The 27,081-nt window shown below is 43.3% G+C and overlaps 1 protein-coding gene across 1 annotated transcript in view; it reads right to left on the bottom strand.

Moving 5' to 3' along the window:
* MALRD1 (MAM and LDL receptor class A domain containing 1) overlaps positions 1–6,682 on the bottom strand; it is a gene marked incomplete at both ends in the record, with an annotated part of 444,317 nt that extends 437,635 nt beyond the window's left edge. The window contains one exon of the mRNA XM_084621129.1: positions 6,586–6,682. Coding sequence (XP_084477255.1) covers positions 6,586–6,682 — 97 coding nt within the window. The remainder of the gene's footprint in view (positions 1–6,585) is intronic.
* Between the last annotated feature and the right edge of the window lie 20,399 nt (positions 6,683–27,081).

The following is a 27,081-nucleotide window of genomic DNA, read 5'->3' as shown; positions in this document are numbered from 1 at the left end:
TTTGCTGACTTTAGACATGACACAGCACACCTCTTAATATCCCAACTGATTTTCAAAATAGGCTTCCAAAACATCTCTCATATAAACATATTGATTACTTGATTAATAAGTATAAAATGCCAGGGGACAGTCAAGATTAACTCAGAAAAAGTTTATCAATCAAAAATTTAAAGTCATGATTATTAAATGGATTTCCTATTTCACTAACGAAGGAAATTGCCTGTAGACTGAACAGCTTAGATTTATTGATACAATTCAAAATCATTAAGGAAATGGTGCTCAGGAATATGCTTTATATATTTTGACAAAGTTCCTGCTCTACCTTGGTGGGTCTTGTGCTTATTGGTGGATTTGCTCACCTTGGAGCTTCACGGCAGCCCTCAGCTTGGCCGCTGCATAACTGGTATGGGGCCATAGGAGCTTGTCCATAAAACACTGGAAGGTGGCAGGTGCCCCATGCAGTCCAAAAGGAAGAACAGTATATTGAAACACACCCTCTGGTGTAGAGAATGCTGTCTTTTCGTTCACATCTTTGGCAAGGGGAATCTGCCAGTATCCCTTTGTTAAATCAAGGGTGGTCAAAAATTGGGCATTGCCCAGGCAGTCAACTAACTCATCGATAAAGGGTATGGGGTATGCATCAAATTTGGATATCTCATTCAGCCAGCGAAAGTCATTACAAAACCTAGTGGTGCCATCGGGTTTGGGCACCAACACAATCGGACTTGACCACTGACTTTGGGACTCTTCAATGATTCCCAGCTCCAACATCCTTTTTACCTCTGCCTTGATCTCCTCCCTTTTTGCTGCTGGGACCCGATAGGGCCTTAAAGTTACCTTTGCCCCAGGGTCTGTGATAATGTGGTGATACGCTTCGGTGGTCCGGCCCGGTTTGGTTGAAAACACGTCCTGGTATCGGTTGATCATCTCAGTTACCTCCTTCTTCTGGTTTGGTGTCAGATCAGTGGATATCCTGATCTGCTCTTGCATATTATTTCCCTGGATTGGGGTCTCTTGGGCCACTACACAAGCCTCTCGTTCGTGCCAAGGCTTTAAGAGGTTAATATGATAAATTTGTTCTTGTTTCTGGCGTCCTGGCTGCTGCACCTTGTAGGTTACTTCCCCCACGGGTTCAACCACCTCACAGGGCCCCTGCCATTGGGCCAAAAGCTTGCTTTCTGCCGTGGATACCAACACCATCACCCGATCCCCTGGTTGGAACTGTTGGACTTTTGCCTGGTGATTGTAATGGGTTCGCTGGGCCTCCTGCGCCTTTTCCAAATGTTCCCGTACAATAGGGGTGACCCGGGCTATCCGTTCTCGCATCTGCAACACATGGTCAATTATATTTCTTCCCTCATTGGGTTCCTCTTCCCAGATTTCTTTTGCAATATCTAGTATGCCACGGGGGTGGCATCTGTATAATAATTCCAAGGGGGAAAACCGAGTTGAAGCCTGAGGTACCTCCCAGATTGCAAACATAAGGTAGGGTAGTAGGGTATCCCAATCCTTCCCGTCTCGACTTACCACTTTCCTTATCATTGCCTTGAGGGTTCGGTTAAACCTTTCTACCAGCCCATCGGTCTGCGGATGATAGACTGAAGTTCTCAGAGTATGTATATGGAGCAGTGTACAGAGGTCCTTCATTAGCTTTGACATAAATGGGGTACCTTGGTCTGTTAATATCTCCTTTGGTAGCGCCACTTGGGCAAAGATCCCCACCAACTCTTTAGCTATCGTTTTAGAGGCCATGTTCTGCAGAGGGATGGCTTCTGGGTAGCGAGTAGCATAATCCAGAATGACAAGTATATATTGGTGGCCCCGGGCTGTCTTCTCCAGGGGTCCCACTAGATCCATGGCTATTTGCTTGAAGGGGACCTCTATGATGGGAAGGGGTACTAAAGGTGCCCTCAAGTGGAGACGGGGACTGTGCAGCTGACACTCCGGGCAGGACGCACAGTGCCTCCGCACTTCTTCATGTACTCCGGGCCAGAAGAATCGTCACAGGACCTGTGCCAGGGTCTTCTCTACCTCCAAATGCCCCCAAAAAGATGACTATGGGCCAGACTTAATACAGCATTCTGGTGTTTTTGAGGTACTAGGATCTGCTGTACCTTCTGCCCCTGTACTGGTGCAACCCTGTATAAGAGATTGTTCTTCATTATGAAGTAGGGTCCTGGTCCCTGGGTTTTCCCTTCCACGGAAATCCCATCTATTTCGGTCACCTCCTTCCTAATGTTGTCGTACCTTGAGTCTTCAGCCTGGTCCCATCCAAAATTTCCTCTCCCGGGCTAATCTGCTCGAGATCCAGAGGACCAGTCTCTGTTGCCTCTACTGGTTCAGAGGTATTAGGGTGTGGGTCAGACTCGGGTGCTTCTCCCTCCTGGGTGGCCTCCTTTTCAGCTGCTCGGGTCCGCCTACCTACAAGAGTGACCCTCTGGCTTTGGGCCAGTATTCGGGTTCCCAAGGCCTTAGCTGCCCTTCTTTCCCTTTTCATCTTTCTATGCTATCTGGGAGTGGAGAACAAATCTGGGGATATTTCAGAGCAGGTTGGGGGTTGACAGTTTACTGTGGATGCCTCACTACTTTCAGGGCTTCCCTCTTTCTCCAATTCCCCTACCGGGAGTAAGTCTCCAAACCCTGGGAAGTCCCTCCCTAGGAGCACTGGGTATGTGAGTTTAGGGACTACATCTGCTGCTACCTCAGTAGTGGTCCCCGAATCTCAATTTTTACTGGGATGGTGGGGTAATAACCAACTGTCCCATGGACGCATGTTATCCCCATATGCTTAGCCCACAGCAGTTGACTACGCTTCACGAGACTCCCCAAGACAAGCATGATAGCACTCCCTGAATCAACCAGTGCTGTGGTCTCTACCCCATTTAGCTTCACCGGTCTAGTGTACATATGTGGGGTTAGTGAGACCCCCACAAGGTGGATTAGGGAGCATGAGTCTGCCCAGTTCCCCAGGTTTCACTGCATAGGCTCCTCGGCATTAGGACACTGTGCAGCTATGTGTCCCCACTCCCTGCAGGCGTAACATCTGTATGGAGCCCTAGGCATTCCCCCGTCTCTTGGTTTGGGTAGTCTAACATCATGAACCTCTTCCCTCTCAGTGCTCCGACTCTTTGTGGCTTCTGGTGGGCCTTCAGCCCCTCTCTTTTTCCACCTGGGTTCTCCTGGTGGCCCAGTCACCTGAGCTCTAGGGCTTGGTGCTGCTAGTTTAACCCGGGGTGCTTCTTCCTTAACTGGTCAGGTCAGCTCCCTCGCCATCCTTTGTCTTTCTACCAGCACGACAACCTCGTCGTAGGTGGAGGGTTCGTTCTGGCTTACCCAGGAACAAAGGTCTGGCGATATAATTGGGACCGTGAGGTTTTGTTTTCCTGGTACCTCCACTCATGATATCGCTGGATCCGCACTGCGGTCGTTACCCCAGATCTGGCCAGGATCTCTGCTTTTAGCTGGGGGTAGTCTGCCGCAGCCTCTTCAGGCAAATCATAGTAGGCCTTCTGGGCCTCCCCACACAGGAATGGAGCGAGGATGCCAGACCACTGTTCTTGGGGCCAAGCCTCCCGCAGGGCTGTCCTCTCAAAGGCCAGGAGGTATGCCTCTACATCAGCCTCCCACGTCATGTTCTGCAGCCAATTGCTGGCCTGCATGATCTGCGTCCTATCATGGCCGTGGTTCAGCTCTGTAAGGACCTTTACCTGGTTTACCAGTTCCCGCAACATAGCCTTGAGCAGCCTGGTCCATCAGCAGGTGATTAGTCTCTTGCTGCAGCTGCCCTGCCTCCTGTTGGGCGGCTGCGTGGACACGAGTAGCCTCCTGCTGGGCAGCCGTGGCTTGTATCAGTGCCCGCACTACCTCCTCCATTGTGGTGAAAAAAATAAAAATAGACCCTCTTCCTTTTTTTTTCTTCCTTCCAAACACCCTCCTTCTTCCGCTGCGCTGTGGACACCAGATCCCACTTCCAACATCAGTTGTGACAAAGTTCCTGCTCTATCTTGGTGGGTCTTGCACTTATTGGCGGATTTGCTCGCCTTGGAGCTTCACGGCAGCCCTCAGCTTGGCCATTTTTTCTGAATTCACAGTCCAGATTGACTCCTCCTGTGTCTGACCTGGAGTTGGGAGGATTTGAGGGGGAACCCGGGCCCACCCTCTACTCCGGGTTCCAGCCCAGGGCCCTGTGGAATGCAGCTGTCTAGAGTGCCTCCTGGAACAGCTGTGCGACAGCTACAACTCCCTGGGCAACTTCCCCATGGCCGCCTCCCAACACCTTCTTTATCCTCACCACAGGACCTTCCTTCTGGTGTCTGATAATGCTTGTACACCTCAGTCCTCCAACAGTCCGCGTTCTCACTCTCAGCTCCTAGTGACTCTTGCTCCCAGCTCCTCACATGCACACCACAAACTGAAGGGAGCTCCTTTTTAAACCCAGGTGCCCTGATTAGCCTGCCTTAATTGATTTTAGCAGCTTCTTAATTGGCTACAGGTGTTCTAATCAGCCTGTCTTGTCTTCAGAAGGTTCCTGATTGTTCTGGAACCTTCCCTGTTACATTACCCAGGGAAAAAGGACCTACTTAGCCTGGGGCTAATATATCTGCCTTCTATTACTCTCCTATAGCCATCTGGCCTGACCTTGTCACAATATATATATTAAGCATATTCCTAGATATAGATATATATAAATCAAAAGGATGCTCTGTGTTTGCGCTCCAGTGCAACATTTGCTAAAATGGTAGTTTAATATGGTCCCAGCTAGAACTACACAAGCACTGGCCTTATTGGAGGCAGTGTGGAGGTTGCATCATCCTATTGGTGCTCCCAAAGTAATTGGCCTCATCACAATACAATATTTTCAGAAGGACAAGCTACTTTGAAAGGTGACAACATGTGCTTCTCCCAATGCAGGGCCAGCTCTACTGGCTGGTACAGGGCAGTGACCCTGTTTTTCATCCACCCTTGATACTCCAAAGCAGATGGTGTATCAAGTGCAGCAGGTGAAGCTAGATTCATGGAGCTCTTGCTCTTCCTGAACGTGAGGATTGCAGTTATACTAAATCCTGCATATGGACACAAGGAAGGAGAAAGGAAAATCTCATCCATCTTCTTTTCCCCTCCTTTTTTTCCTCAAACTCATACAAGGCCAGTTAAATTGTGGTCCTCTATCTTTAACTGTTGTGTGTGCATGGTGGGATGGACAGGTGGAGTAGAGAGTGAGGGGAGGCTCCATCACTAAGAGAAACCATGTGGACTTCAGTGTGAACTTTTAAATAAAAATAATGATGTCCCCACAGAAGCAAAACACATTAAATAAATACAATATGAGATTTATTTCTTATCCCTAGATATGTATCAACTGCATTAAACCACCATTCAGATTTAGCATCCCTCCATATAACTGGGAATTCACTAATTAAGAGGATCCAGGACTGGAATAACATCTTAAATCAATTCTAAGGTACATATCATAATTGGGAGTCCCCAAATGGTATGTTAAATTTTGTGAGTGAATAGGAATGTAAAGTTAGATCTCAGAAAAATATTTATTGTCAGCTGTGAGGCAGTTCCTCTTTAAAAGTTGAACATATCCCCAGCAAAGTCTGCTCTGCCCAAGTCATCAGCTGACTTAAGAATTATTCTTCTGTGTCTCTGCTGCCTACAGGTGATAGCCACACAAACGAGCAAAACATTACATAGTGCACTGTCATGGATATGTATTGGGAAATTTAAACGGTATCTGCCTACAAACTTTGGGCTTAAATGTGCTTGACCCCTGTGCATGAGGAGATGGTCAAGAAGCACCCTAGGAGGTAGGGAGAAAGGTGCAGTCATAGTCCTTGCACTCACCTGAACATAGGGACAACTAAAGTCTTACCAATACTGCAGAAGAGACAGACAAAGAGGGGGGAAGAACTATGGTCTGGCCCCACTCTCTTGCCCAGGGGAGCTCTTCCCTCAGCCTGTCAAGGGACATAGGAGTGGTCATACTCTCCTTGTATTCCAAGCATCTTTGTGTCTGCCAGGGCTTCCACAGAGCTCCAGCTGGAGGGGTCCATTTTCTCCCCACAGTGGGCTGTGACTTGATGATGCAATTGAGCCCTAAGCCTGATCCTAGTCAACTCTACCAGACTCTCATTTACTGAGCTTTTAAAGTCAGTGAGTAAAAACAGAGCTGTATCTGAATATACTGTATCTAAAATAACAGACAAGATCAGGTCTCACCTTCCAGATCATTTTACAGTGTTCAATTACAGTTTAAGGAGATATTTTAAAAGTACATTAAAAATACAAGAATAAGGTAAAGTAAAAGGGTCTTGGTACGTATGTATACCTGGAGCATAAAATATTGTCATTACTTTACTATTAACAAAGTTTCACAGAGTAGTGACAGCCAGGAAGAGATAAAGCTAATGCTAAGTGGGTCCTAGTAAATGATTATGTAAATCTTCATAGGAATAAATGCTTCCCGGTGAACTTGGATTTTATGCTACTATCAATTATGACGGCAAGAATTGTTCCCTCTCAGAGTGCACCCTGGGATTCATTTCTCATCATACAAATGCTTTTTCCAGTGTCCCTTACCAGTTTTATTCCCATTGTGGTCAGAATGTGGAGATCCCATGTTGGTCAGGCCATTTCTCCTAGTCCATCCAGTCTGTAAGTCCCCATCATGCATCATATTGCACAGGTCAGTTTCAAAGTCACATGTTTCATAGGAGGAACCTAATCAAAGAGGACTGTTTTCAGAAACTGTATGCCGTAAAGGTTTGACTCATTGAGCAAATATATAATGCAACCATACCCAGAGAAATAGATACAAATGAAATTACAAATTGTTAGTTATTACTAAGGCTGCGATTTAGTCATGGAGGTCATGGGAGTCACCGATTCCATGACTTTACCGGACCTCTGTGACTTCTTCAGCTTCAAATGTCAGCGGCTGAAGCTGGGGCTACAGCTGGGTCTGCTTTGCAGCTGGTTCTCCAGCTGGGCCCTGCACCCTTACCCCATGGTGGAGGCTGCAGCCGGGGCAGTGTGCTTTTGCCCCATGGCTTGTACGATTATTTTTAGTAAAAGTCACAGACAGGTCACCAACTCGTTTATTCCCTTGACCTGTCTGTGACTTTTACTAAAAATAACCATAACAAAATCTTAGTCTTAGTTATTACTTATAAAGCACCCAGAAATAGCTTAAATTATTAAAAAGACTTTCTAAACTGTAGACCAGACACAATGAGTAACAGCAATAAACAATGCAGTGGGAATAACAGGGAGGGGAGAATGAGGGTTGCAAAAAAAGTCAATGTCTATCTGCTGGAGGACCGCAAGTCCTGTTTTACTACTGCAGATATAATACAGGCTCTTTCCCCACCACATATAAGGTCCCATATAGATGCATTTTCACCATCTCTACAAATGTACAGGAAACTGTGCAGGCTAGCAAAATACTTCGTATGCATAAAATTGTTCTTAAAAGATACTGCAAACATCATCAAGTTACCATTTACTTCAAATGCTTCAATACACACTATTATTCATGTCAGCACTGGGCTTTCTCGTGCAGTAATTAAGATTAAACATTAGGAAATAACCATTTAACACAAATATTTTTATCTCCACTGTCTTTCATATCATTGTATTGAACCCTGGATTTTTAGCAACATGGTTATAACATTTATTAGGAAAGTATGAACCCATATCCAGAAATCTCCAAGGGCCTAATCCTGCAAGTTACTGAATCCTTACTTGGGGGCATCATCTCATCAATGGATGGATAGGGCACTCAGCACTTTCCAGGTGACATTTAGCACCTTTCATGAATGGGCATTAAATTAGATTAATGCTCAATTCGCTAGTTGGGGTGCCAGTTTGATGGAGCCAGGAGCACCAGAGGCACCCGCAGGGGTGAGAGAAGATCTCAACCAGGAGCAGGTAGGACAGTGCTCCATGCAGTCCCCCTACTTCTCCCTCCTATTCTCTTTCACCATGTGTTCAGGAGGAAGGGGCTGTTTCTTTCTTTTCCGCCTTCGTCCCTCCCCACATTCCTGCTGCCCAGCATGGGGAACAGGAGAGACATTGTATACTTCTTTCAGACACCAGAGCATGCCTCGCCCATCACTGCTGCCATTGGGCAGTGGGGTGCTGGTGGGGTTTGGTGATTGGACAAGCAGAAGGTGGAGGTGATTACTGCTACTTATCGCTGGGCAAGTAGCCATTTTTCAGGCATTTTTTCAACAGCAGCCAGCATGGCTGCATAATGAGAGAAGCAAAGCAGCAACTCTGGGGTCACTGCCAGAGCAGAAGATATGTACCTGGCAGCTTAGGGGAACCTCAGACCAACCCAGTTCCTCTAAGCAGCCCCAGCAGTGCCCTCTCAGAAGTTTTGAGGAAGGTGGCTGCCAAGGCTAGCCCTGGAGCTCTATCTCATATTACGGCTGCCAAAGAACTTCTAGCTTCAGGACCTAGTGGCTGTGAATTGGGACCAGAAGCTCCAGAGGATGCAGAGAGAGGGGAACAAGAGCAGCCACTGAAAGGAAGAACCTGTGCCCAAGGGAGAAACAGCCTGCTGAACCCCCTGCTTTGGTGAGGGCTTCTGAGGCAGCCTTACACTCTGCTTCAACTGGTGAGGCTCTGGGGGAGGTGGAGGCAGTTCTAGCCCCTCTGCAGTGGGGGACCCCCATTTGGTGATAATGCCTCTGGGAATTATGGATGGTAATCCCTCCTTATAGACAGTTTGGAACACAGGGGCCATTGGTGAGATGTTACTGCTGGGACCCCATGGCCCCGTACCCACTGCTGGAGTGGCTGGGGCTGTCTCTGGCACAGTATGGGAGCCCATCCCAGGTTTAGAAGGGGAGAGTCTTGTTCTCCAGCCCTCCCCACTTCAGTACCAACAGGATTCCCAATTGCTATTGATCCTGCTGCCTATGGGGTATGCTGTCCCTCTTTCAATCCTGCACTGAACATAAGGATGTGTGAAGAAGGAACTCTGATAGCAAAAAAATGGTATTAAGCCAGACTTCAGACTGCTGCCTGTGCATCCTTCTGACTTTAGTTTGTTAGGGTTTCAACTCACTGGGCAATTTTACTTGAACAAAATTATAACTCCTGCGCACCTGTGAAAAGCTTAGTTCTGCATTAGAATCAGCACTGGTCAGGGAATCCGGACTTAGAGAAGTCACCCATTATCTTGGGTTTTCTTTTTGTAGGAAGAACAGAAACAGACACTGTCTGGGAGCACCATTAGCAAGGAAAAACACGAAAGGCCCCGATGCCCATTTGGAATTGGATACCGCAGCGGGTATTTCTCATCACCCTTTTGAAAAATTGGCAGAATCGTGAGAATTATTATCTATAATTCTGGGAACCAAGAAAGCATGCCTCTGACAGCTGCAGGTTATCACTGGCCATCTAAATTTTGCATGCAGGGTTATGGTTCCTGGAAGTAATTTTAATGTACACTAGCTGCAGCCACAATTGGTATTACCAGGCCTCATCACTATATTTGGCTGACCAAGGAAACGAGAGAGGACCTAAAGGTTTGGGATATGTTTTTGTCAGAATACAAAAGGGTATCATTTTGGCACGCAGAGTGATTGCTGGATGTGGACTTGCAGGTCCACTTAGACACGGATGGTGGCATGAGCTTCTGAGTGTATGTCTGTCATGATATTGGTCTCCTATAGTATGCCATTGGGGTGTGACGGGGCCCTGTACTCCCCTAATCTGAAGTCCTCAGAGTCAGGATGATCCAGTTGTGGAAGACTCAGTCCTCTGGCTGAGTCTTGTGGGAGTCAACCCCTTCTGGGATATCAAAGGCCCACAAAAAGGAAAAAAGAAAAACAACAAACGAAAGGCTTCCCTTCCTTCAAGGGGCCTCTCACAGGCTGCAGTCTAGCTCAATGGCCAAACAATAGTTAGAGCCACTAACAATAGTACCAGAGTAATTGTTCAGAGTCAGCCAACCTTCCCTTCAGATTTGTTGTGCTTGTGTGAGCAATCCCTATTCTCAGCCACAGTATCCTCCAGGAGCTGAGGATGTGAAAGTGTGTGGTCCACTCAGGGCTGCTGCTAAGTCAGCTGAGCTTCCTCCAGCCCTGCCATATCTTGTAGGTGTGGTGAAGCAGAGCTGCTTGAGCTTCCAGTGGTTCATTAACCCTCACCTAACCAGTACAAGGTTTGTATACTCTGTTACAACTTCCAAGGGAAATGATGTGCTCAGAGGTGGCTGGATCACCAAGGACATCATATTTGTGGGGTTTTTCTCTATCCTAGTGTCCATCTCTATTTGGGGTAACAGATTCCATAAGTGAGTTCATTTCTAGAGTGAAAACATAGATTCCAAGATCAGAAGGGACCATTATGATCATCTAGCCTGACCTGTCCTTGGTATTAATAATGCCATGATCGATGCTCTGTCTTGCTTTCAGATTTTGGGAATTAGCAACACAGGCTGAAAGGACACAATAGCAATGCCTCATACCATGTGCAACCTTGATTACTGATCGCGTTCAAAGTAGCATGATACTCCATTGCCACATGGACATTCCAAATTTACAAAGCAGGATTTTCAGAGTTTATGGATTTCAGCAAGTGCCAGGCCTACCTCACGTATGGCCCATCCCATAAAGGGATTCCCCAATCTTTGCACTGGGTGTGTAGTTCGCAGATTACTAGAAAGTTGGCCATGTTCAATGGGACCATGGGCAGACTGCAGAAAACCAATTATTATTCAGACAAAGAGAGATTTAATCCTTACATTCCCCAAGTTTGCAATAGCGTCAGTAAAGCAGTACCATTTATAGCAGCCTTCCTGGTGGTCTTTTTGAGGATTTTCAGTGTGGAGGAAATAGTTTCTGGTTCAAAGAGCAATGAGTCTAGCAAAGTGTTGCCACAGGAAACTTGTAATGGGATCAAGGAAAAGACATTGTCAATTAAAAGCAGATCAGTTTTGTCATGGTACCAAAATTGTGCTGAATGAGAGTGGTGAAAAGGTTACTTGCCCCATGAAGGTATTAAAAGCAGTCATCCCTTTGGCTTCAGAGCCATTGTTTGTCCATCTTCACTCATTGATATATTTGCTTTCCATAATCGACTCTCTGCATAACTGTTCATGTACCCAAATATTTGGATGCTAATATCTAAATTCTATCATTAAATTTAATCAATCTTATTTGGGTTATTGTTGATTATGTCCTCTATATATTGTATGACTTTTCAACCAACCTTCATATTTTTGGGTAATTTAAGCACTCTACCCAGATGTACAGACACTCTTTTCTTATCCTATGTATTATATAATTTTAACATTAGCTTTAATAAAAAAAATTATTGGGCGTATAACGAGGCATCTGGCAAAAATCTGGCTCACAGTCCCCATTTTGGTTGCCTGCATGAGGTATCAGGGAAGGTTGTGGGATCAGCTAGTGCCACTCATCCACTCCATGGCAGGCTGTTTCCATTCCCAGCAGGTGATCATTATTCACTTGGGGTAGAATTATTTAGGCACAGCAAAAGAGCTTGGTTTGATCATTAGAAGAAAGAGGGATTTCAGCCACATTTCATCTCTTTTTCCTGAAATAGTCTTGATCTGCTCAGACTAAGACAAGTTTGGTGGGGAGTCGCCAGACCTTCCAAGACTGACCAGGCCAACAAAGCAGTTAACTGAGAAACTGACAAGTTTATAAAAGTGACAAGGGGTATAGTGATTTCCCATAAGGGAAGTAAACAGCCCCCCAAAACTGTTTAGAGAGGATGGAGTATATCTATCAAACACAGAGTAGGATATTTTCTTGGAGAACCTCAAGTAATGAGTGGATTCCTCTCTAGATGCCTGATGCGAGGGTGGGAGCAATCATAGAATCATAGAATATCAGGGTTGGAAGGGACCTCAGGAGGTCATCTAGTCCAACCCCCTGCTCAAAGCAGGACCAATCCCAAATTAAATCATCCCAGCCAGAGCTTTGTCAAGCCTGACCATAAAAAATTCTAAGGAAGAAGATTCTACCACCTCCCTAGGTAACGCATTCCAGTGTTTCACCACCCTTCTAGTGAAAAAGTTTTTCCTAATATCCAACCTAAACCTCCCCCACTGCAACTTGAGACCATTACTCCTTGTCCTGTCATCTTCTACCACTGAGAATAGTCTAGAACCATCCTCTCTGGAACCACCTCTCAGGTAGTTGAAAGCAGCTATCAAATCCCCCCTCATTCTTCTCTTCTGCAGACTAAACAATCCCATTTCCCTCAGCCTCTCCTCATAAGTCATGTGTTCCAGACCCCTAATCATTTTTGTTGCCCTTTGCTGGACTCTCGCCAATTTATCCACATCCTTCTTGTAGTTTGGGGCCCAAAACTGGACACAGTACTCCAGATGAGGCCTCACCAATGTCGAATAGAGGGAACGATCACGTCCCTCAATCTGCTTGCCATGCCCCTACTTATATATCCCAAAATGCCATTGGCCTTCTTGGCAACAAGGGCACACTGCTGACTCATATCCAGCTTCTCGTCCACTGTCACCTCTAGGTCATTTTCCGCAGAACTGCTGCCTAGCCATTCGGTCCCTAGTCTGTAGCAGTGCATTGGATTCTTCCGTCCTAAGTGCAGGACCCTGCACTTATCCTTATTGAACCTCATCAGATTTCTTTTGGCCCAATCCTCCAATTTGTCTAGGTCCCTCTATCCTATCCCTACCTGCTACCGTATCTACCACTCCTCCTAGTTTAGTATCATCCGCAAATTTGCTGAGAGTGCAATCCACACCATCCTCCAGATCATTTATGAAGATATTGAACAAAACCGGCCCCAGGACCAACCCTTGGGGCACTCCACTTGATCCCAGCAGCCAAGTACACATGGAGCCATTGATCACTACCCGTTGAGCCCGACAATCTAGCCAACTTTCTACCCACATTATAGTGCATTCATCCAGCCCATACTTCTTTAACTTGCTGACAAGAATACTGTGGGAGACCGTGTCAAAAGCTTTGCTAAAGTCAAGAAACAATACATCCACTGCTTTCCCTTCATCCACAGAACCAGTAATCTCATCATAGAAGGTGATTAGATTAATCAGGCATGACCTTCCCTTGGTGAATCCATGCTGACTGTTCCTGATCACTTTCCTCTCGTCTAAGTGCTTCAGGATAGATTCCTTGAGGACCTGCTCCATAGATTTTTCTGGGGACTGAGGTGAGACTGACCGGCCTGTAGTTCCCAGGATCCTCCTTCTTCCCTTTTTTAAAGATTGGCACTACATTAGCCTTTTTCCAGTCATCCGGGACTTCCCCCGTTTGCCACGAGTTTTCAAAGATAATGGCCAATGGCTCTGCAATCACAGCCGCCAATTCCTTTAGCACTCTCCGATGCAATGCATCCGGCCCCATGGACTTGTGCACGTCCAGCTTTTCTAAATAGTCCCTAACCACCTCTTTCTCCACAGAGGGCTGGCCACCTACTCCCCATGCTGTGTTGCCCAGTGCAGCAGTCTGGAAGCTGACCTTGTTTGTGAAGACAGAGGCAAAGAAAGCATTGAGTACATTAGCTTTTTCCACATCCTCTGTCACTAGGTTGCCTCCCTCATTCAGTAAGGGGCCCACACTTTCCTTGGCTTTCTTCTTGTTGCCAACATACCTGAAGAAACCCTTTTTGTTACTCTTAACATCTCTTGCTAGCTGGAGCTCCAGGTGTGATTTGGCCCTCCTGATTTCATTCCTACATGCCCGAGCAATATTTTTATACTCTTCCCTGGTCATCTGTCCAATCTTCCACTTCTTGTAAGTTTCTTTTTTATGTTTAAGATCCGCAAGGATTTCACCGTTAAGCCAAGCTGGTCTCCTGCCATATTTACTGTTCTTGAGACACATCGGGATGGTTTGTCCCTGTAACCTCGATAGGGGTTCCTTGAAATACAATAGATACCCAAGCTGATTGCTGTTGTCTCCTGCAGTGAGTTCCAGTGGGGCTGATGCGATAACAAGATATGAAGTCCCTTTAGCGCAATGGACTGCTTGGGCATTGGTCCCCAGCATGACAATTCGCAGTGAGAGGGTCTCTCCTATGCCTCACGCAGCATGTGGCTCCCCTCATCTTGTCTCTCCTACCTCCAGCATGGAGGAAGGGAATGGATCATGGCTGGCTTCAGTCAGGATCCCGGAGAGGCTTTCATACCACCTTCAGATTTGCAGAAGCCAGGACCATTGGTGCCAGTTTTGGTCCACAACAGAACAGCCCTGCTGGGTCATTTGTGTTGAGGGGCAGGAGAGGGGGAAGTCACCATCATTGGGTAATAGTTTTAAAGAGAGTTGCCTCCTCTGCATTCAACCATACTATGATGTATGTCTCTCTTTCTGTGTCCACATCAATGCAGCACAACGATTCATTATGAGGTGCAAAAGAGGGAGCAGACAGCACTGTTTTAGGCATTTGTGGTGTAGATTAATGTATAGATTAGCTGAGCCAGCAGCTAATTTTTTGCTGCTGTTTTTATCTTTGGTACTGTGCTACATCTTGCTGAAAAGCATGTCAATGGTTCATTATCACAAACACTGCTGGAGCATAGTTGCCTTATTATATGAAATAAACTGAATCACACTCAATCTTATCTCAAGAGATTTCCCATAGCTGAAAACCCAAATTAAAATGTCAACAAGTTAGAATAAGAAGCACAGTTCTTTTGTTTTAAATTAAAACTCTTGATCACTCACGATTATTTTTTAAAAGATCGGTTCTATTTATTTTCATAGAACATCTAACTTGAAAGTTGTCCAATGTAATTTGCTGGAAGATAAATTTACGCAGATAACAGTTACTGCTTGGGGAGTGGAAGGGAGGAGGAAGAAATGTGTGGCTTGTTCTAGACACATTTTTCTCAGTGTTTGTTTTGCAGTGTTAACAACAAAACAAGGTCTTGAAATCCATCCCTAAGTTAAAAAAATCTGTCTAAATCTCAACAGAGAAACAAACAGTTCAAGTTCAACTGTGTCTATTTAATTTTGATAATCTTGCTAGAAATATGAGACACTGCATCACACTGTTAAAGAATTTTTGATCAGAAGATACTGTCCCAACAAAGACAAACACTTCCAGTGAAAATAATGTGTATATTTTTAATGGCTCCTTGAGAGTGCTTTTGGAGAGTTAAAAATTTAGCCAACACACCTACTGTGTGTGTGTATATATCTATATATATTATTTTCAAGAGTGCTATCTTGGGAATGCAATTTTTTTTAAAAAAAAAAAAGCAGTTTTATCATTTTCCCCCTAGTGAATATTTTGCAATAGAAGCTCACAGCTTAAATACAATATACATGCAATTTATTCCACTCTCTCTCTCCTGCACAAACAGCTCAGATGTGGAAGGGAAAAGATGAGACCAAAATGGTGATAAAAGTATAATATTTGAAGTTCCATTCCTACAATCTGATTCATGCAGCTAAAACTCTTATTCCCATATGGAGACCAAATTAAATCAGTGGAGCTCTGCATGGGCACAGGGATCCATTCATTCACATCAGAGTGCAGTTTTGGGGCCTAAGCAAAAGACTAGCTCAGATAAAAACACTGAATCTGAACAGCCCCAATTGTCAGTGGGCAACGACAGGGCAATATTTCAAAATCAGAACCCAGATCTGGATTTGAATTTTACGATTAACACTTGGGGCTTGTCTACATATAGAATCTGTCCAGAATAGTTCTTTTGTCCATGTGGACACACTTATTCCATGTTAAAGTCCCTTTATGCAGTTTAGCTTAATCCTCACAAAGGCACTTTTGGTGTGGAATAAGAGTGTCAGCACTGACAGCTAGTGAGGAATAAGTATTGCATTTTAAATTCACACACTAATTTATTTTGCGATAGCTTCCCTATGTAGACAGATCTGATCTAAATCCTTAGATTCAGATGCTCCGAAACTCTGTTTGAAATCCAGTTTTCCAATTTTGTGGCTCTCCCATCTCTAATTTAAATTCAAGTCTATTTTCTCGTTAGATCTGTTCCCTGCCTCCTGTGAAAGAATTTTTATAGAAGAGTCTTTTGGGTCTCTTATTCCCTCTCCTGCTTTCACATGAATGATTCTCCTGTAGCACAACTATGCATGGGGCTGAACAAGAGAATGTGTAAAGAACTGCCATAGAAATTAACAAAAAAGCATGTTTTCTTGTACATTCTGCCAATGTAGCAGAAAGTGTATTTCAGTGACCTATCTGCCTGGAGGAAATATTCTTCGGTAGAGGAAACAACAGCCAGGGACCATATATACTACATACTCAAACTGAGCTTTTCAGGTATAGCTGGACATAACATACAAACATCCCTTGTGTTCAAACTGCTATTATGTTGAAACTTGCCAAGATACATGCGCGGCACTGCATTTGTGAGGGGGTTCAGTGGACTTAATTTTCTGCCTGGTAATTCATAATCCTGTCTGTTGTAACAGGATACTGCATACAGAATGCTTAACCTTTGGTTTGGTTGAGCAGGAAGACAGAAGTGGGTTATGTCTGCAGGATACACATTTCTAAGCCTATAACCTGCTAACATGAACATCTGTTTTCTGGAGGTACTGCCACAAGGTAGTCTCTGGTAGAACCTGGTGACATTTAAGTTTTCATGTTAAAACTCACAAAATTCAGGAAATCCAAACTCCTCCTTGTGTTCCAGGAATAGGGTTCTCAAGGAACATAACTCTTGTGCTGGGCATTGTTATACGTATGTTGCAACGTAGCTTAATGTTATAGCAAAGGTAAATGTCAGCTATAAATTCAGTTCAACTAGGTAATTTGCAGCCAGCTTGAGTGGAGTCAGATTGTCTGGATCGCTGTCTTAGGTCTAGTTGACCACAGCCACATTCAGAAACATTGATGGCATCTCAAGTTATTAAGCCAAAGCTATAAGTTCATAACTTTTTTTGTATTTGTTTGCTCACTTAGTACGTTGTGTGAGCTCTAGCCGTGTTACTTTGTCCACTATTCCTGTACCGGAACAAAATGGAAACCTTTATTACTGAACTGTCATGGACCTGCAACAAAGATTTTTACCAAAATTCTTTCACAAAATTATTTTTAGAGCAGACCTGAATTCCAGAAAAAAAGTTCTTATCTAGCTAACATTTAATACATTTTGACTCTAATAAGCAGTTGTGAATTAAAGAAAAGTGGGGTTGGGAGGAAGCTTCATCTGGTGACGTACCTTGAATAAGAAAAATCCATTAAAGATATACAGATTTGGATAGAAATTGAAATTTAAGAAGGTAACATTTGGGTAAAAGAAAAAAAATAGATGAACTACAATTCCATGAAGTTTCATCCAAATGAAATTCTGTGCCCTTCTGTTCACTACTAGTTATTTTATAAGTAAAGCTATCAAACTGTGCTAACTGTACTACATAAAACTTTGCTTCACTTTTGATGAAGCCTACCGAGAGCTACTTACAATGTTTTTCATCACTGCTGTCTTCGCACTGGTTGGTGAAATTGCACACTTCCTTTGGTGGAACAGAGGATCCATTGGCACATTGGAAGTCATGTCCTGTGGATGGCTGAACAATTAGAAGAGTGAGAGAACACCACAAACAACAGAAGCTGACTTTGTTCATTGGATATGCTACCATCCAGGCTTCCACTTTGAAGAGAACTATTGCAGCAATCTAGTACTGGCCAAGAAGTCTCCATAAAAAGCCATGCTTACACATTTTGCTTTAAAACTTTATTTTCTAGAGTTGCTCATGTTTAGAGATTGATACTCTAATGAAATATGCTCTGTGTGAGGAAGTAACTTTTGAGCCATATATCAGTGTGTCCTTGGAAAATATGTAACTAAATTTCATCACTTCTTTTATGACTAGCAGGCTTGTTTTGTTGCATCACTATGTAAGACAAGGGTATATCATTAACTCATTGATTGGAATTATTGCCTGATGACCGGCAAAAATTTCAGATAAGTAAACAACATAGGCACACATAGTATAATCAGACAGTTAGCAATATTCCTGAAGACTTTTGTGCCTTTTCTTGAAGTAATCTGGCAGCAATGCTTAAGTATAAGTCATTTATGAAGAGCATTATGCATGAACTGTAGAGATGTAGCAAATAAATTCAACATTGATTTTAATATCAAAGTGATGACAAATGATTGGTCTATGAAGAATGAGAATTTGTATACCCTATCCACATATCATGCAGTAACCTGAGGCATGCTTGTATATAGGCTCAAATGATGTCAATTGAACTACTTTCGGGTTGTTTTGATTTTGGCCTTCTCTTCATGAATCATTTCTAATTTGACCAAATGTACTGGATATTCACAGGTATTCTCTAGATAGCTCATTTGAACAATTGTGAGCCTGCAGGTTTTTGCACATTCTGTTCACTTTGGCTGCTTACTATTCATGACATTTATTTGGTCACCTTAGTCACATGGCATTACTTCTGCCCCCTGAGAGAATAAATGCATATCTGTAAGCAAGAGAATAACAAAAATAATCTTCTTGAACTACACCCTTCTATGTACAATGAACAATATGACCCCACAAATAGCAGCAAACCAAATTTTTCACTCATCCATGCAAAGACTAGGCACAATTGCTGCCCCAGGACCAGAGAGGAATGGAGATGAGAGTTGCTGTGGCTCCCCTGCCCCTATGTGTTGTCCAGTGGAGCTGGACCTCATGAAACATTGCAGCAATGTGTATTCTCCCCCTGGGGCAGTGCAGTACTGGGTTGAGCGTACATGGCACAAATGAGCCATAACTAAGTCTATATCAACTGAAAAAATGTGGACAAAATGACATTCAGCTTTATAAACAGAAGTCCAATTAACCCCGCCACTGTTGCTAGCTGATTTGTTTCCATAGATCACTGTTCACTCCTGCAGAAGTCACCAAGCTTAAAAAATAAAATTCAAGTCATTCATAGCCAAAGCCAAATTGCCTTTACACATTTAGAGCCTTTGAAGAACAGCACTGATTGAGGAGTCAACTGTCTTTAATCTCTGTAAAGGTTTAACATAAGGGTAGTGGTATCAGATTCTGTGGTGGGGCAGAAGTTCACTCACTTGGAGCGCACAGGTAATTCAGCTCCAGTTAGGGGTAGTCTCACCTCAAAAAAGAGCTCTGTGTAAGCTCGAAAGCTTGTCTCTCTCACCAACGGGAGTTGGTTCAATAAAAGATATTACCTCATCCACCTTGTCTCTAGGTTTTTACATACACATTCATTGTTGTGTGGATCACCTTCCTTCCCATTGGTGACCCAGTAATATCCTTGTGGTGATGTTTATATGGAATTGTTTATATGAAAAAGTAAGACTGGGGAAAAAGTTAATGCGGGGGGGGGGTGTTGGGGGGGGGAAGGGGAGAGTTAAACATGACCTAGTACCTAGAAGCAAGGAGAACCAGAAGTAAAAGACCAGCCATCTCCGTGGCCAAACAGCAATGCCCTGCAGACCACAGTTTAGTAACCTCTTTACTAGTCATTCTCACCTCAGAAATAAAGACCTAGTTGAACAGCTATAACCCTGACCATTAGTAAAGCAATGGGGTGGTCTTCAGATCACTGTGAACGAACAGGTTTATAACATAACATTTATCTCTATATCTTCTCAGTATTTAATCTCAGTTGCTAAGCCATGAAGTGTGCTGTCACTAGAGATACAACTATTTTCAGCAGTAACATACAATATGCTGTCTTAAGTACTCATCATTTAAGTGAGTCATGTAGCTGTATAATGTATTCAACATAATTCAGCATAATAACCTGACATCCTAAATGACAAAATGCCAGGGGGATTTGTTTTGCCAAATAACAAAATTATTTTCACATTGAAAATCTTTTACCACTTCACAGGTTATTTTTCCCCCGAATGGGCAGCCAAAGCAGACCAGAATGATGGAATATTAGTGGCCATTAGGGGGAATACAATCAGCAATCACAATAATATATCTGTTTGTCAAGAAACATTGAAAAAACCAAAGCAAGAACCCAAGATGGTTCTTATCACAACCTAGGTATAGTGTTACTAGTTGAACCACCATGTCACTGCCCCTCAATGACCTCCCACTTTTGGAACCCGCCCTCTGAAAAGGCTCACAATGTTAAGTGAGCTTAACTCCCATGTTAAATTTTCAGCTCAAATCCTATGCTGTGTGTGGCTGCTTTATGCCAGACTGTTGTGGCAGAAAGCAACTCTAAAGCCTGTGTTACTGGCCACAGAAAGATCATTGTGCTGCAGGAAGATCATCTAGTTCATCTAGCTATTACCAGCAGGATAGTGAGTTTGTGTGTGTGGTTTTTGGGAGGGTGGTGAGGGGGTGAGAGAACCTGGATTTGTGCAGGAAATGGCCCAACTTGATTGTCATGCACATTGTGTAAAGAGTTGTCACTTTGGATGGGCTATCACCAGCAGAAGAGTGAATTTGTGGGGGCGGGGGGGTGGAGGGTGAGAAAACCTGGATTTGTGCTGGAAATGGCCCAACCTGATGATCACTTTAGATAAGCTATTACCAGCAGGACAGTGGGGTGGGAGGAGGTATTGTTTCATATTCTCTGTGTGTATATAAAGTCTGCTGCAGTTTCCACGGTATGCATCCGATGAAGTGAGCTGTAGCTCACGAAAGCTCATGCTCAAATAAATTGGTTAGTCTCTAAGGTGCCACAAGTCCTCCTTTTCTTTTTAGTTCAAAAAAGAAGCTTCTATGGCATCTCCTCCCCATTCAGTTGATGTAAGGGACATAACCATGGCTACCTTTATGCCCAGATGATTTCTGGCTATATTTTGTCCCTTGCAGAGTGCTTAATTTGTGCCAGGGCTTGCCAAGGCTGAGCCCCAGCACCTCTAGGCTTGGCAGTTCACAGCCCCGCCACCTTTGGGCTTGCTGCGTTCGATATGAAAGTAAACCACTGCTTCAGCCCCAGCACCTCTTTCATTACAAATTACACACTGCCCTTCCAGGTGTTAACAGCTTATGTAACTTAGAGCTGCCTGCAGCCTCGATGCAGGGGAAGTAACCTTGTACCCAGCCAGCTCAGGATTGAGGAGTGCAAAAGTGACCTTGCGCCATTTTGACCCTCTTTTCTGAGCTTTACAAGGTGCTCCTCAGCACAGCAGAGGACCTAGCCCTTCATTTTTAGGGCCTATTTCTCTTTTACATATTGTGAAATTTCTCCACATGAAAAAAAGTATTATATTGTAACTCTTTATTACTTTAGTCAGTCACATATATACTGCAGTTAAATGAGCAGCCTTGTGCTACAGACTTGACTGTTCTCTGAAAAACAGCTGAGGAGAACCAAGAAGGTGAGCACACAACAAGGCTGAGAGTAGCAATATTATGTAGATGTTTATTTCTTCCCCTCCTATAAGTAAATGAAAAATTTAAATAATCCAGATGGCCTAACCAGACATTCTGATCTGCTGGATCATTTGAAATGAAATGTGATTGGAGGACAGAAGATACAAGTAGGTGCTGTATCCTGATTTGCCAGAGTATTCTGAGCCAGTCAATGGTCCCATCTTGAACTGTTCTGGAAAGCAGTGCACTCCCTGGTGTGAAGTCAGACTGTGAAGTTCTGTCTTTTACAAGTAGCACTTTCTTCCGTGAAATAACACTAGGACAGCTCTCTAAGCATCAGCATAAAGTAATTGTTGGCAACTATACAAATACAAACAGAACTAGCTACATTTTTAACACCATTCCATTTCTGATTCCAATAGCTTTATTGTACTCCACATGTATTACATTTGGGTTTATATTAGGTATTCCATACCTAAAAAGCATTGGTTCTCAATATCTTCTCAGAGCTGGATAACTTTGTCCATAGATTCAGCTCCCCAAAGTGCACTGTGTGTCAAATCTGTGGGCTTGTCTAGACTAATGCCTTAGTCTGCATTAGAGGGGTGTAAATTCTAGAGTGCAATAGCATGTTGTGCACTAAATGGCCTGTGTGGACCCCACTGGCATGCACCAGAAGGCCCCTTATGTGCGTTAATGTTGTCCTGTTTCAAACAATACTACATTAACACGTGCTAGTACACATTAGACTGTACACCCCTCTAGTGTGGAGTAATGTACCATATAGACAAGCCCTTAATCATAGCCATAGCAGAGGAACGGGCTAGGGATTTGGGATCTTGAGCTTTTCAAGTCTGGCCCAGATCAACAGTGACAAAATATAACTGTCACCTGAAGACTGTTCAGTAGCCTCTGTGAAATGAGTGGGTGTTCCCAGGGGTCAAGTGACCACGCTACTGAAAATGCCATCACAAGTGATAATTACATTTGGCCCTTGTAGACTCACTGGAAAGATCACAGAAATGAAACTGCATTCTCTCCTTTAGAAATGGTCTCACCATACCAGCATCGAAACATTAGCTTAGCTTAGCTCTGTTGGGAAGCTTGTATTGTTCACACATGTGCAGTACCCGCTCTATGACTATTCAGAGAACTTCGGCCTCAAAGCCTGGAATTCTGGACCATTCCTGAGCATTAAGAAAAATCATGTTTAAAAAAATTAAGAACATAAATTCATGCTTCAACAAGAACTTCTTTATCTAAAGTCACAGGCCTAGCTGACAAATCCCACCACCTTGATGCTTTAATGGTAAGTGGAGAATCAATGTCCATTTAGAAAATATGTTCATGTTATGTGTCTCAGACTTTACAAAAGGTTGATGTTCTGCCCTTACCTTTAATCATAATTAAGTATTTATCACACTGACTGCAAATTAAAATCAATATGTGACAATGTTCATCCTACTTAGAGAACTCTCTGACATTTGGAAGCATTTTTTAAAAGATCTTCAAGAATAGGCGACAGCTTATAGCATAGGAATAAGTCTTCTATATGTTCATAAGGATGCCCTACTTCAGTCATAAAATCTGAAACTTAGAGCACTGTAAAATGTTCCTTAGCAACAAAGGCAGTCTCCATCAGCACAAATACAGAAACAATTTGGTTTCATAGCATAACTGAGAGACTCCTCCCGGCGCAGCATTTTCCCCAGCTGGGGAGCAACACACAGGACATCAGCCATGCCAGAATTTGAGATCAAAGGTTGTCTCCTTATTGTCACCCCTCCCCCCTTCCTATCCCTAGAACAAGAAAGGTGTAACACTAGTATTGCCAACCTCAACTGTTCTAAACCCATAAGATTAACTTTAATAAAAAAACAAAACAACAAAAACAAATCACGATTTTTAAAAATAATAAATTTGGGGGTTTTATTTGCCTTCTGTTTAGAGAGTCTTTAATGGTCACATTTTCAAGATTTTCTCTGCAACCATGAGGGCTGTAAGATTCTCATGGAGAAGCCCCCAGGAGTTGGTGCTTTAAGATAAATATATATCATGAGACTCGTAAAAAAGATGAATGTTGGCACCACTAACAGTTTATGCCACTGTCCCCTGCAATCACACTTATTTATCTACAACTCATTAGTACTTGAAGCACTTCCATCCTATATTGCACAGCTAGAAACTCTCATTACAAAAGGAAGGCCTTTGAAACAATGAAAAACTCCTTACTTACAATGTCCTCCTTCTCCTGAATACTTATCTCATGCAGTAGACAGAGAGAAATCATTTATAAAATCAATCGTAAACCCAAAAGTAAAACACTTAATTGTGCAGATTTCAGGTTCTTTGAAATACAGGTCAGTCTATTCCCACCTGAAACCACAAACTCTATTACATACCCACCAAATTTGAACCAATGGAAGTGACACCAGAAGAAGACTGCTGGATACACCATATATAGCTTCATACTCTGGCCTGCAAGCAGATATCACATATTCTGGCTTTGCCTGTCAGGGAAATAGTTGCCCCTTTTCTGGGGGTGTTCCATTTATTGTGACAGAATTAAAATAATCACAAAAGCCCAGCAAGGATATCTTTACCTTGGGTTTCTCCTTCACAAACTTCCAATTGTAATGAGCAAATATGGGATAAAAATACCCCAAAACAAAATGGAAAATATTTCCCCTAGCTATTTAGGCAAGAAAAAACTCTTTAATGTTTTTTTGATCCCCCAACCCTTCCCAGGAAAAACCAATAGGGGATAACTATAATTGCAGATACAAACATTTATTATTTTTCTCTTTTGTTATTTGAATGATCTGTAAACTTTTAAAACAAATAAAATAATTTAAATTTTTCCGCCCAGAGATATTTGTATATTTTTGGTTTGGAAAAAGTTCCTTCTAGGGTGCAATACCTCCTGTAGAATATGCTGGAACTGAAATTAATATTGAAATCTGTTGTGGAAATAAATAAATAAGGTCCCACTAAAATAAAGAGGTTATATTTTCTGAGGCACAATGTCTTAGAAACTAAGTTCCAGGTTCTACTCCTATATCTATGAAGACAGACATCGAGCCCGAATGCAACCACCATCCCACATACAGCTAACCATTGTAAAATGAAGATCCTCCTTGGAGAGCAGAATTACCACACAGTGTATCACTATAATTACATAACTTTGATCCAGAGACACAAATCCTACAAAGGAAGAATAGCCAATGTTATCTATCTTCTGGTGATACAAATCACTACAATGAGGAACATCATTTCATAAATATAAGAAATCTTACCTTGGGGGACAAAGTCTAGTGCTAAAATCTTAGACATTGCCTGAAGGCAAACAGTTATAGCAATGCAAATTTGTATTGTTGCAATGATGGAAATCCAGCACTGTGGGTAGATATTCATTATTATAATTAGGTTTGAAATCTGCCTGAAGGCAATTTCCAGTTGTTCTGATCCAGGTCCATACAATTTGTCACTTTCCCTCTGTGATCATAACAGCTAATATGTTCTCTTTTAGCGCGTGTCTCCAAGCAGTACATTTAACTCCAGGACATATCTATCTTTTTTGTAAATAGTTGAGTGATTTAATAGCAGTGAATGAACTTGAAGGTTTATTAAAATATGTGTCAGACCTTCATAATGCATAATAGCAGCCAAATTGTCACAAGGATTAGATGTTCAGATACACCACAAAAAGTTCAGGTTCTTATCTATACCTTTCAACTACTATGTTTTCCATCCCCTCCGCCCGATCACCCCAAAGTATCTGATCTGATCCCCACTTTCTCCCCCCCCCACTCAGCAGCCTCATCCCCCCCCATATCCATTCCCCTCATCTCTGATCAGCAAAGATGTTCCCACAGTATTTCCAAAAACAGACTACCTTTCAAACTCATAGCTACCTTTCTCAAATGAAGCACTTTCCTGCCTCTTAAACCCTCTCTCCCCGCAGCCAACTGCATCTTTTGGTGATACTGTCCAGGTGGTCTTCCTCCACTACTGAATGCAATCTACTCAAGATAACTTTTGTAAACACCATGGAAAGCATGTGCAGAAGGCTGTGAATTTTTTCTTTCTTATCTCATCCCTTTTATAAAGAAGGTTCATGTTAGGCTAGAAACCAGCAAGAAGCAGCAATCTGAGACCGGTCATAATTGATTAGAACCAGTTCAGCTACTTGAACATTTTCCATTAATATACATAGTATGATGAAAAACAGTGTTTGGTTCAAATAGAAGTTGCAGTGAAAAATGCCCTTTTTAAGGATTTTATGTGGGCTTTTGCCAATCTTTTTCCCCCCGCTTTGGGTCTTTTATTTTTATGATGAAAATGTGAAAAATTGCAAATGAGTCTTTTGACCAAAAAAAGGGGGGGTTTGCTGAAGTTTTTTTTGTGGGTGTGAAATGTTTTTTCACCATCAGCTCTACAAACTCAGCCATCCCTGTATGTGACATAGCACAAAAGAATGCATGTTTTCCCACAGCTCTGAGAATGTGCACAAGCAGAGAAAAAGTCATTCTGAAAGTGAAGCCTTATAAAGGAGCTGAAAAAGAGCAAAGACAATGTACTGCACTGCAAAATCTCTGAATATAGAAAGAGAGAAATAGAGTCCTGGAAAATGGGGACAAAAGGAGGTATAAAGGCATGGGCCATCCCCACGGGCCCCGGTGTGTCCCTGCCTTAATTTTCCCCGATTGGGGCTGCAGTAGGTTCACTTTAACAGCACAGGGCAAGGAGAAACCAACATACACGAACAAAATAGCATAGCCCCATTTCATAAGGCTCCAGGGCAGGAGCAATTATAACAAGCAGCTCAGAAGGTCTTCATCTCAGGACCCTGGTTCAAAGCTCCCTAACTTAAAGGTCACAAAACAAAGTGTGAGTCAGGTTAGGCTAAGCTCCCACAGCCTGGGAGAGAAACCACCACCTGCTGCAGCCAGGACAACTTCTACTCCCTTCTCTCTGTCCCAGCTTTCTGCTCCTGTTTAAATAGCCCTGTCCTAGAGCAGAGAAGGGCCTCCTTGATTACACCCCAGGCTGTCCTTGCCATAGGTTCCAGTCTGTTCCTTAGGGTATGTCTACACAGCAGCTGGGAGGTGCAAATCTCAGCATGGGTAAACATATACATGCTAGCTCTGCTCGAGCTAGCACTGAAAAATAGCTTGAGCTAGCTACAATCCCTCCTGCCTCCCAGGTAGGTACTCAGGTTGGTAGCCCGAACCACCACCACCTATGCCACAACAGTCGCACTGCTATTTTTAGGTGCGAGCTCAACAGATCTAGTGCAGTATGTCTGCCCACACTCCCAGCTGTTGTGTAGATATACCCTTGAAGGGATAACATACTCCTTCACAGGGGTATTAGAAAGGGATTGAAGTCCTGCAAATGAAATAAATGGGGACCCAGAAGGAAGAGGGGGTGAAAGAAGATTCCTTGAAGAAAACGGAAATATTTTGCCTTGAAACCAGAAGCAAAGATACGAACAAGCTGTGTGAACAGAGCAAGTGAACCAAGAAAAACACATGACCTTGTCTGCATGAAAAAGTTCCATTGTTTGGCTGAAAGTGGTTATGTGATGGTTCTCTGAGGACCTAGAGCTCTGAGTCACCTTGTTAACCCCCTGCCATCAGTGTGAAGGATTCTTGCTTGTGCTTAGTTGAGTGTCAGCTCCCTAACATCACCAGCCTGTTAGCCCAGAGGAGAGAGCTTGAATGGCTCTGCCAGCCCTTACTTTGCCTTGCAGGTTAACAATAGGTGCACCCCAATCCCCGAGTCCCTT

Source organism: Lepidochelys olivacea (genome assembly GCF_965140295.1).
Source record: "Lepidochelys olivacea isolate rLepOli2 genome assembly, chromosome: 2".
NCBI classification, from domain to species: Eukaryota; Metazoa; Chordata; order Testudines; family Cheloniidae; genus Lepidochelys; species Lepidochelys olivacea.
Note: the sequence above shows the minus strand (reverse complement) of the source record. Positions and strands in the feature narration are given on the sequence as shown.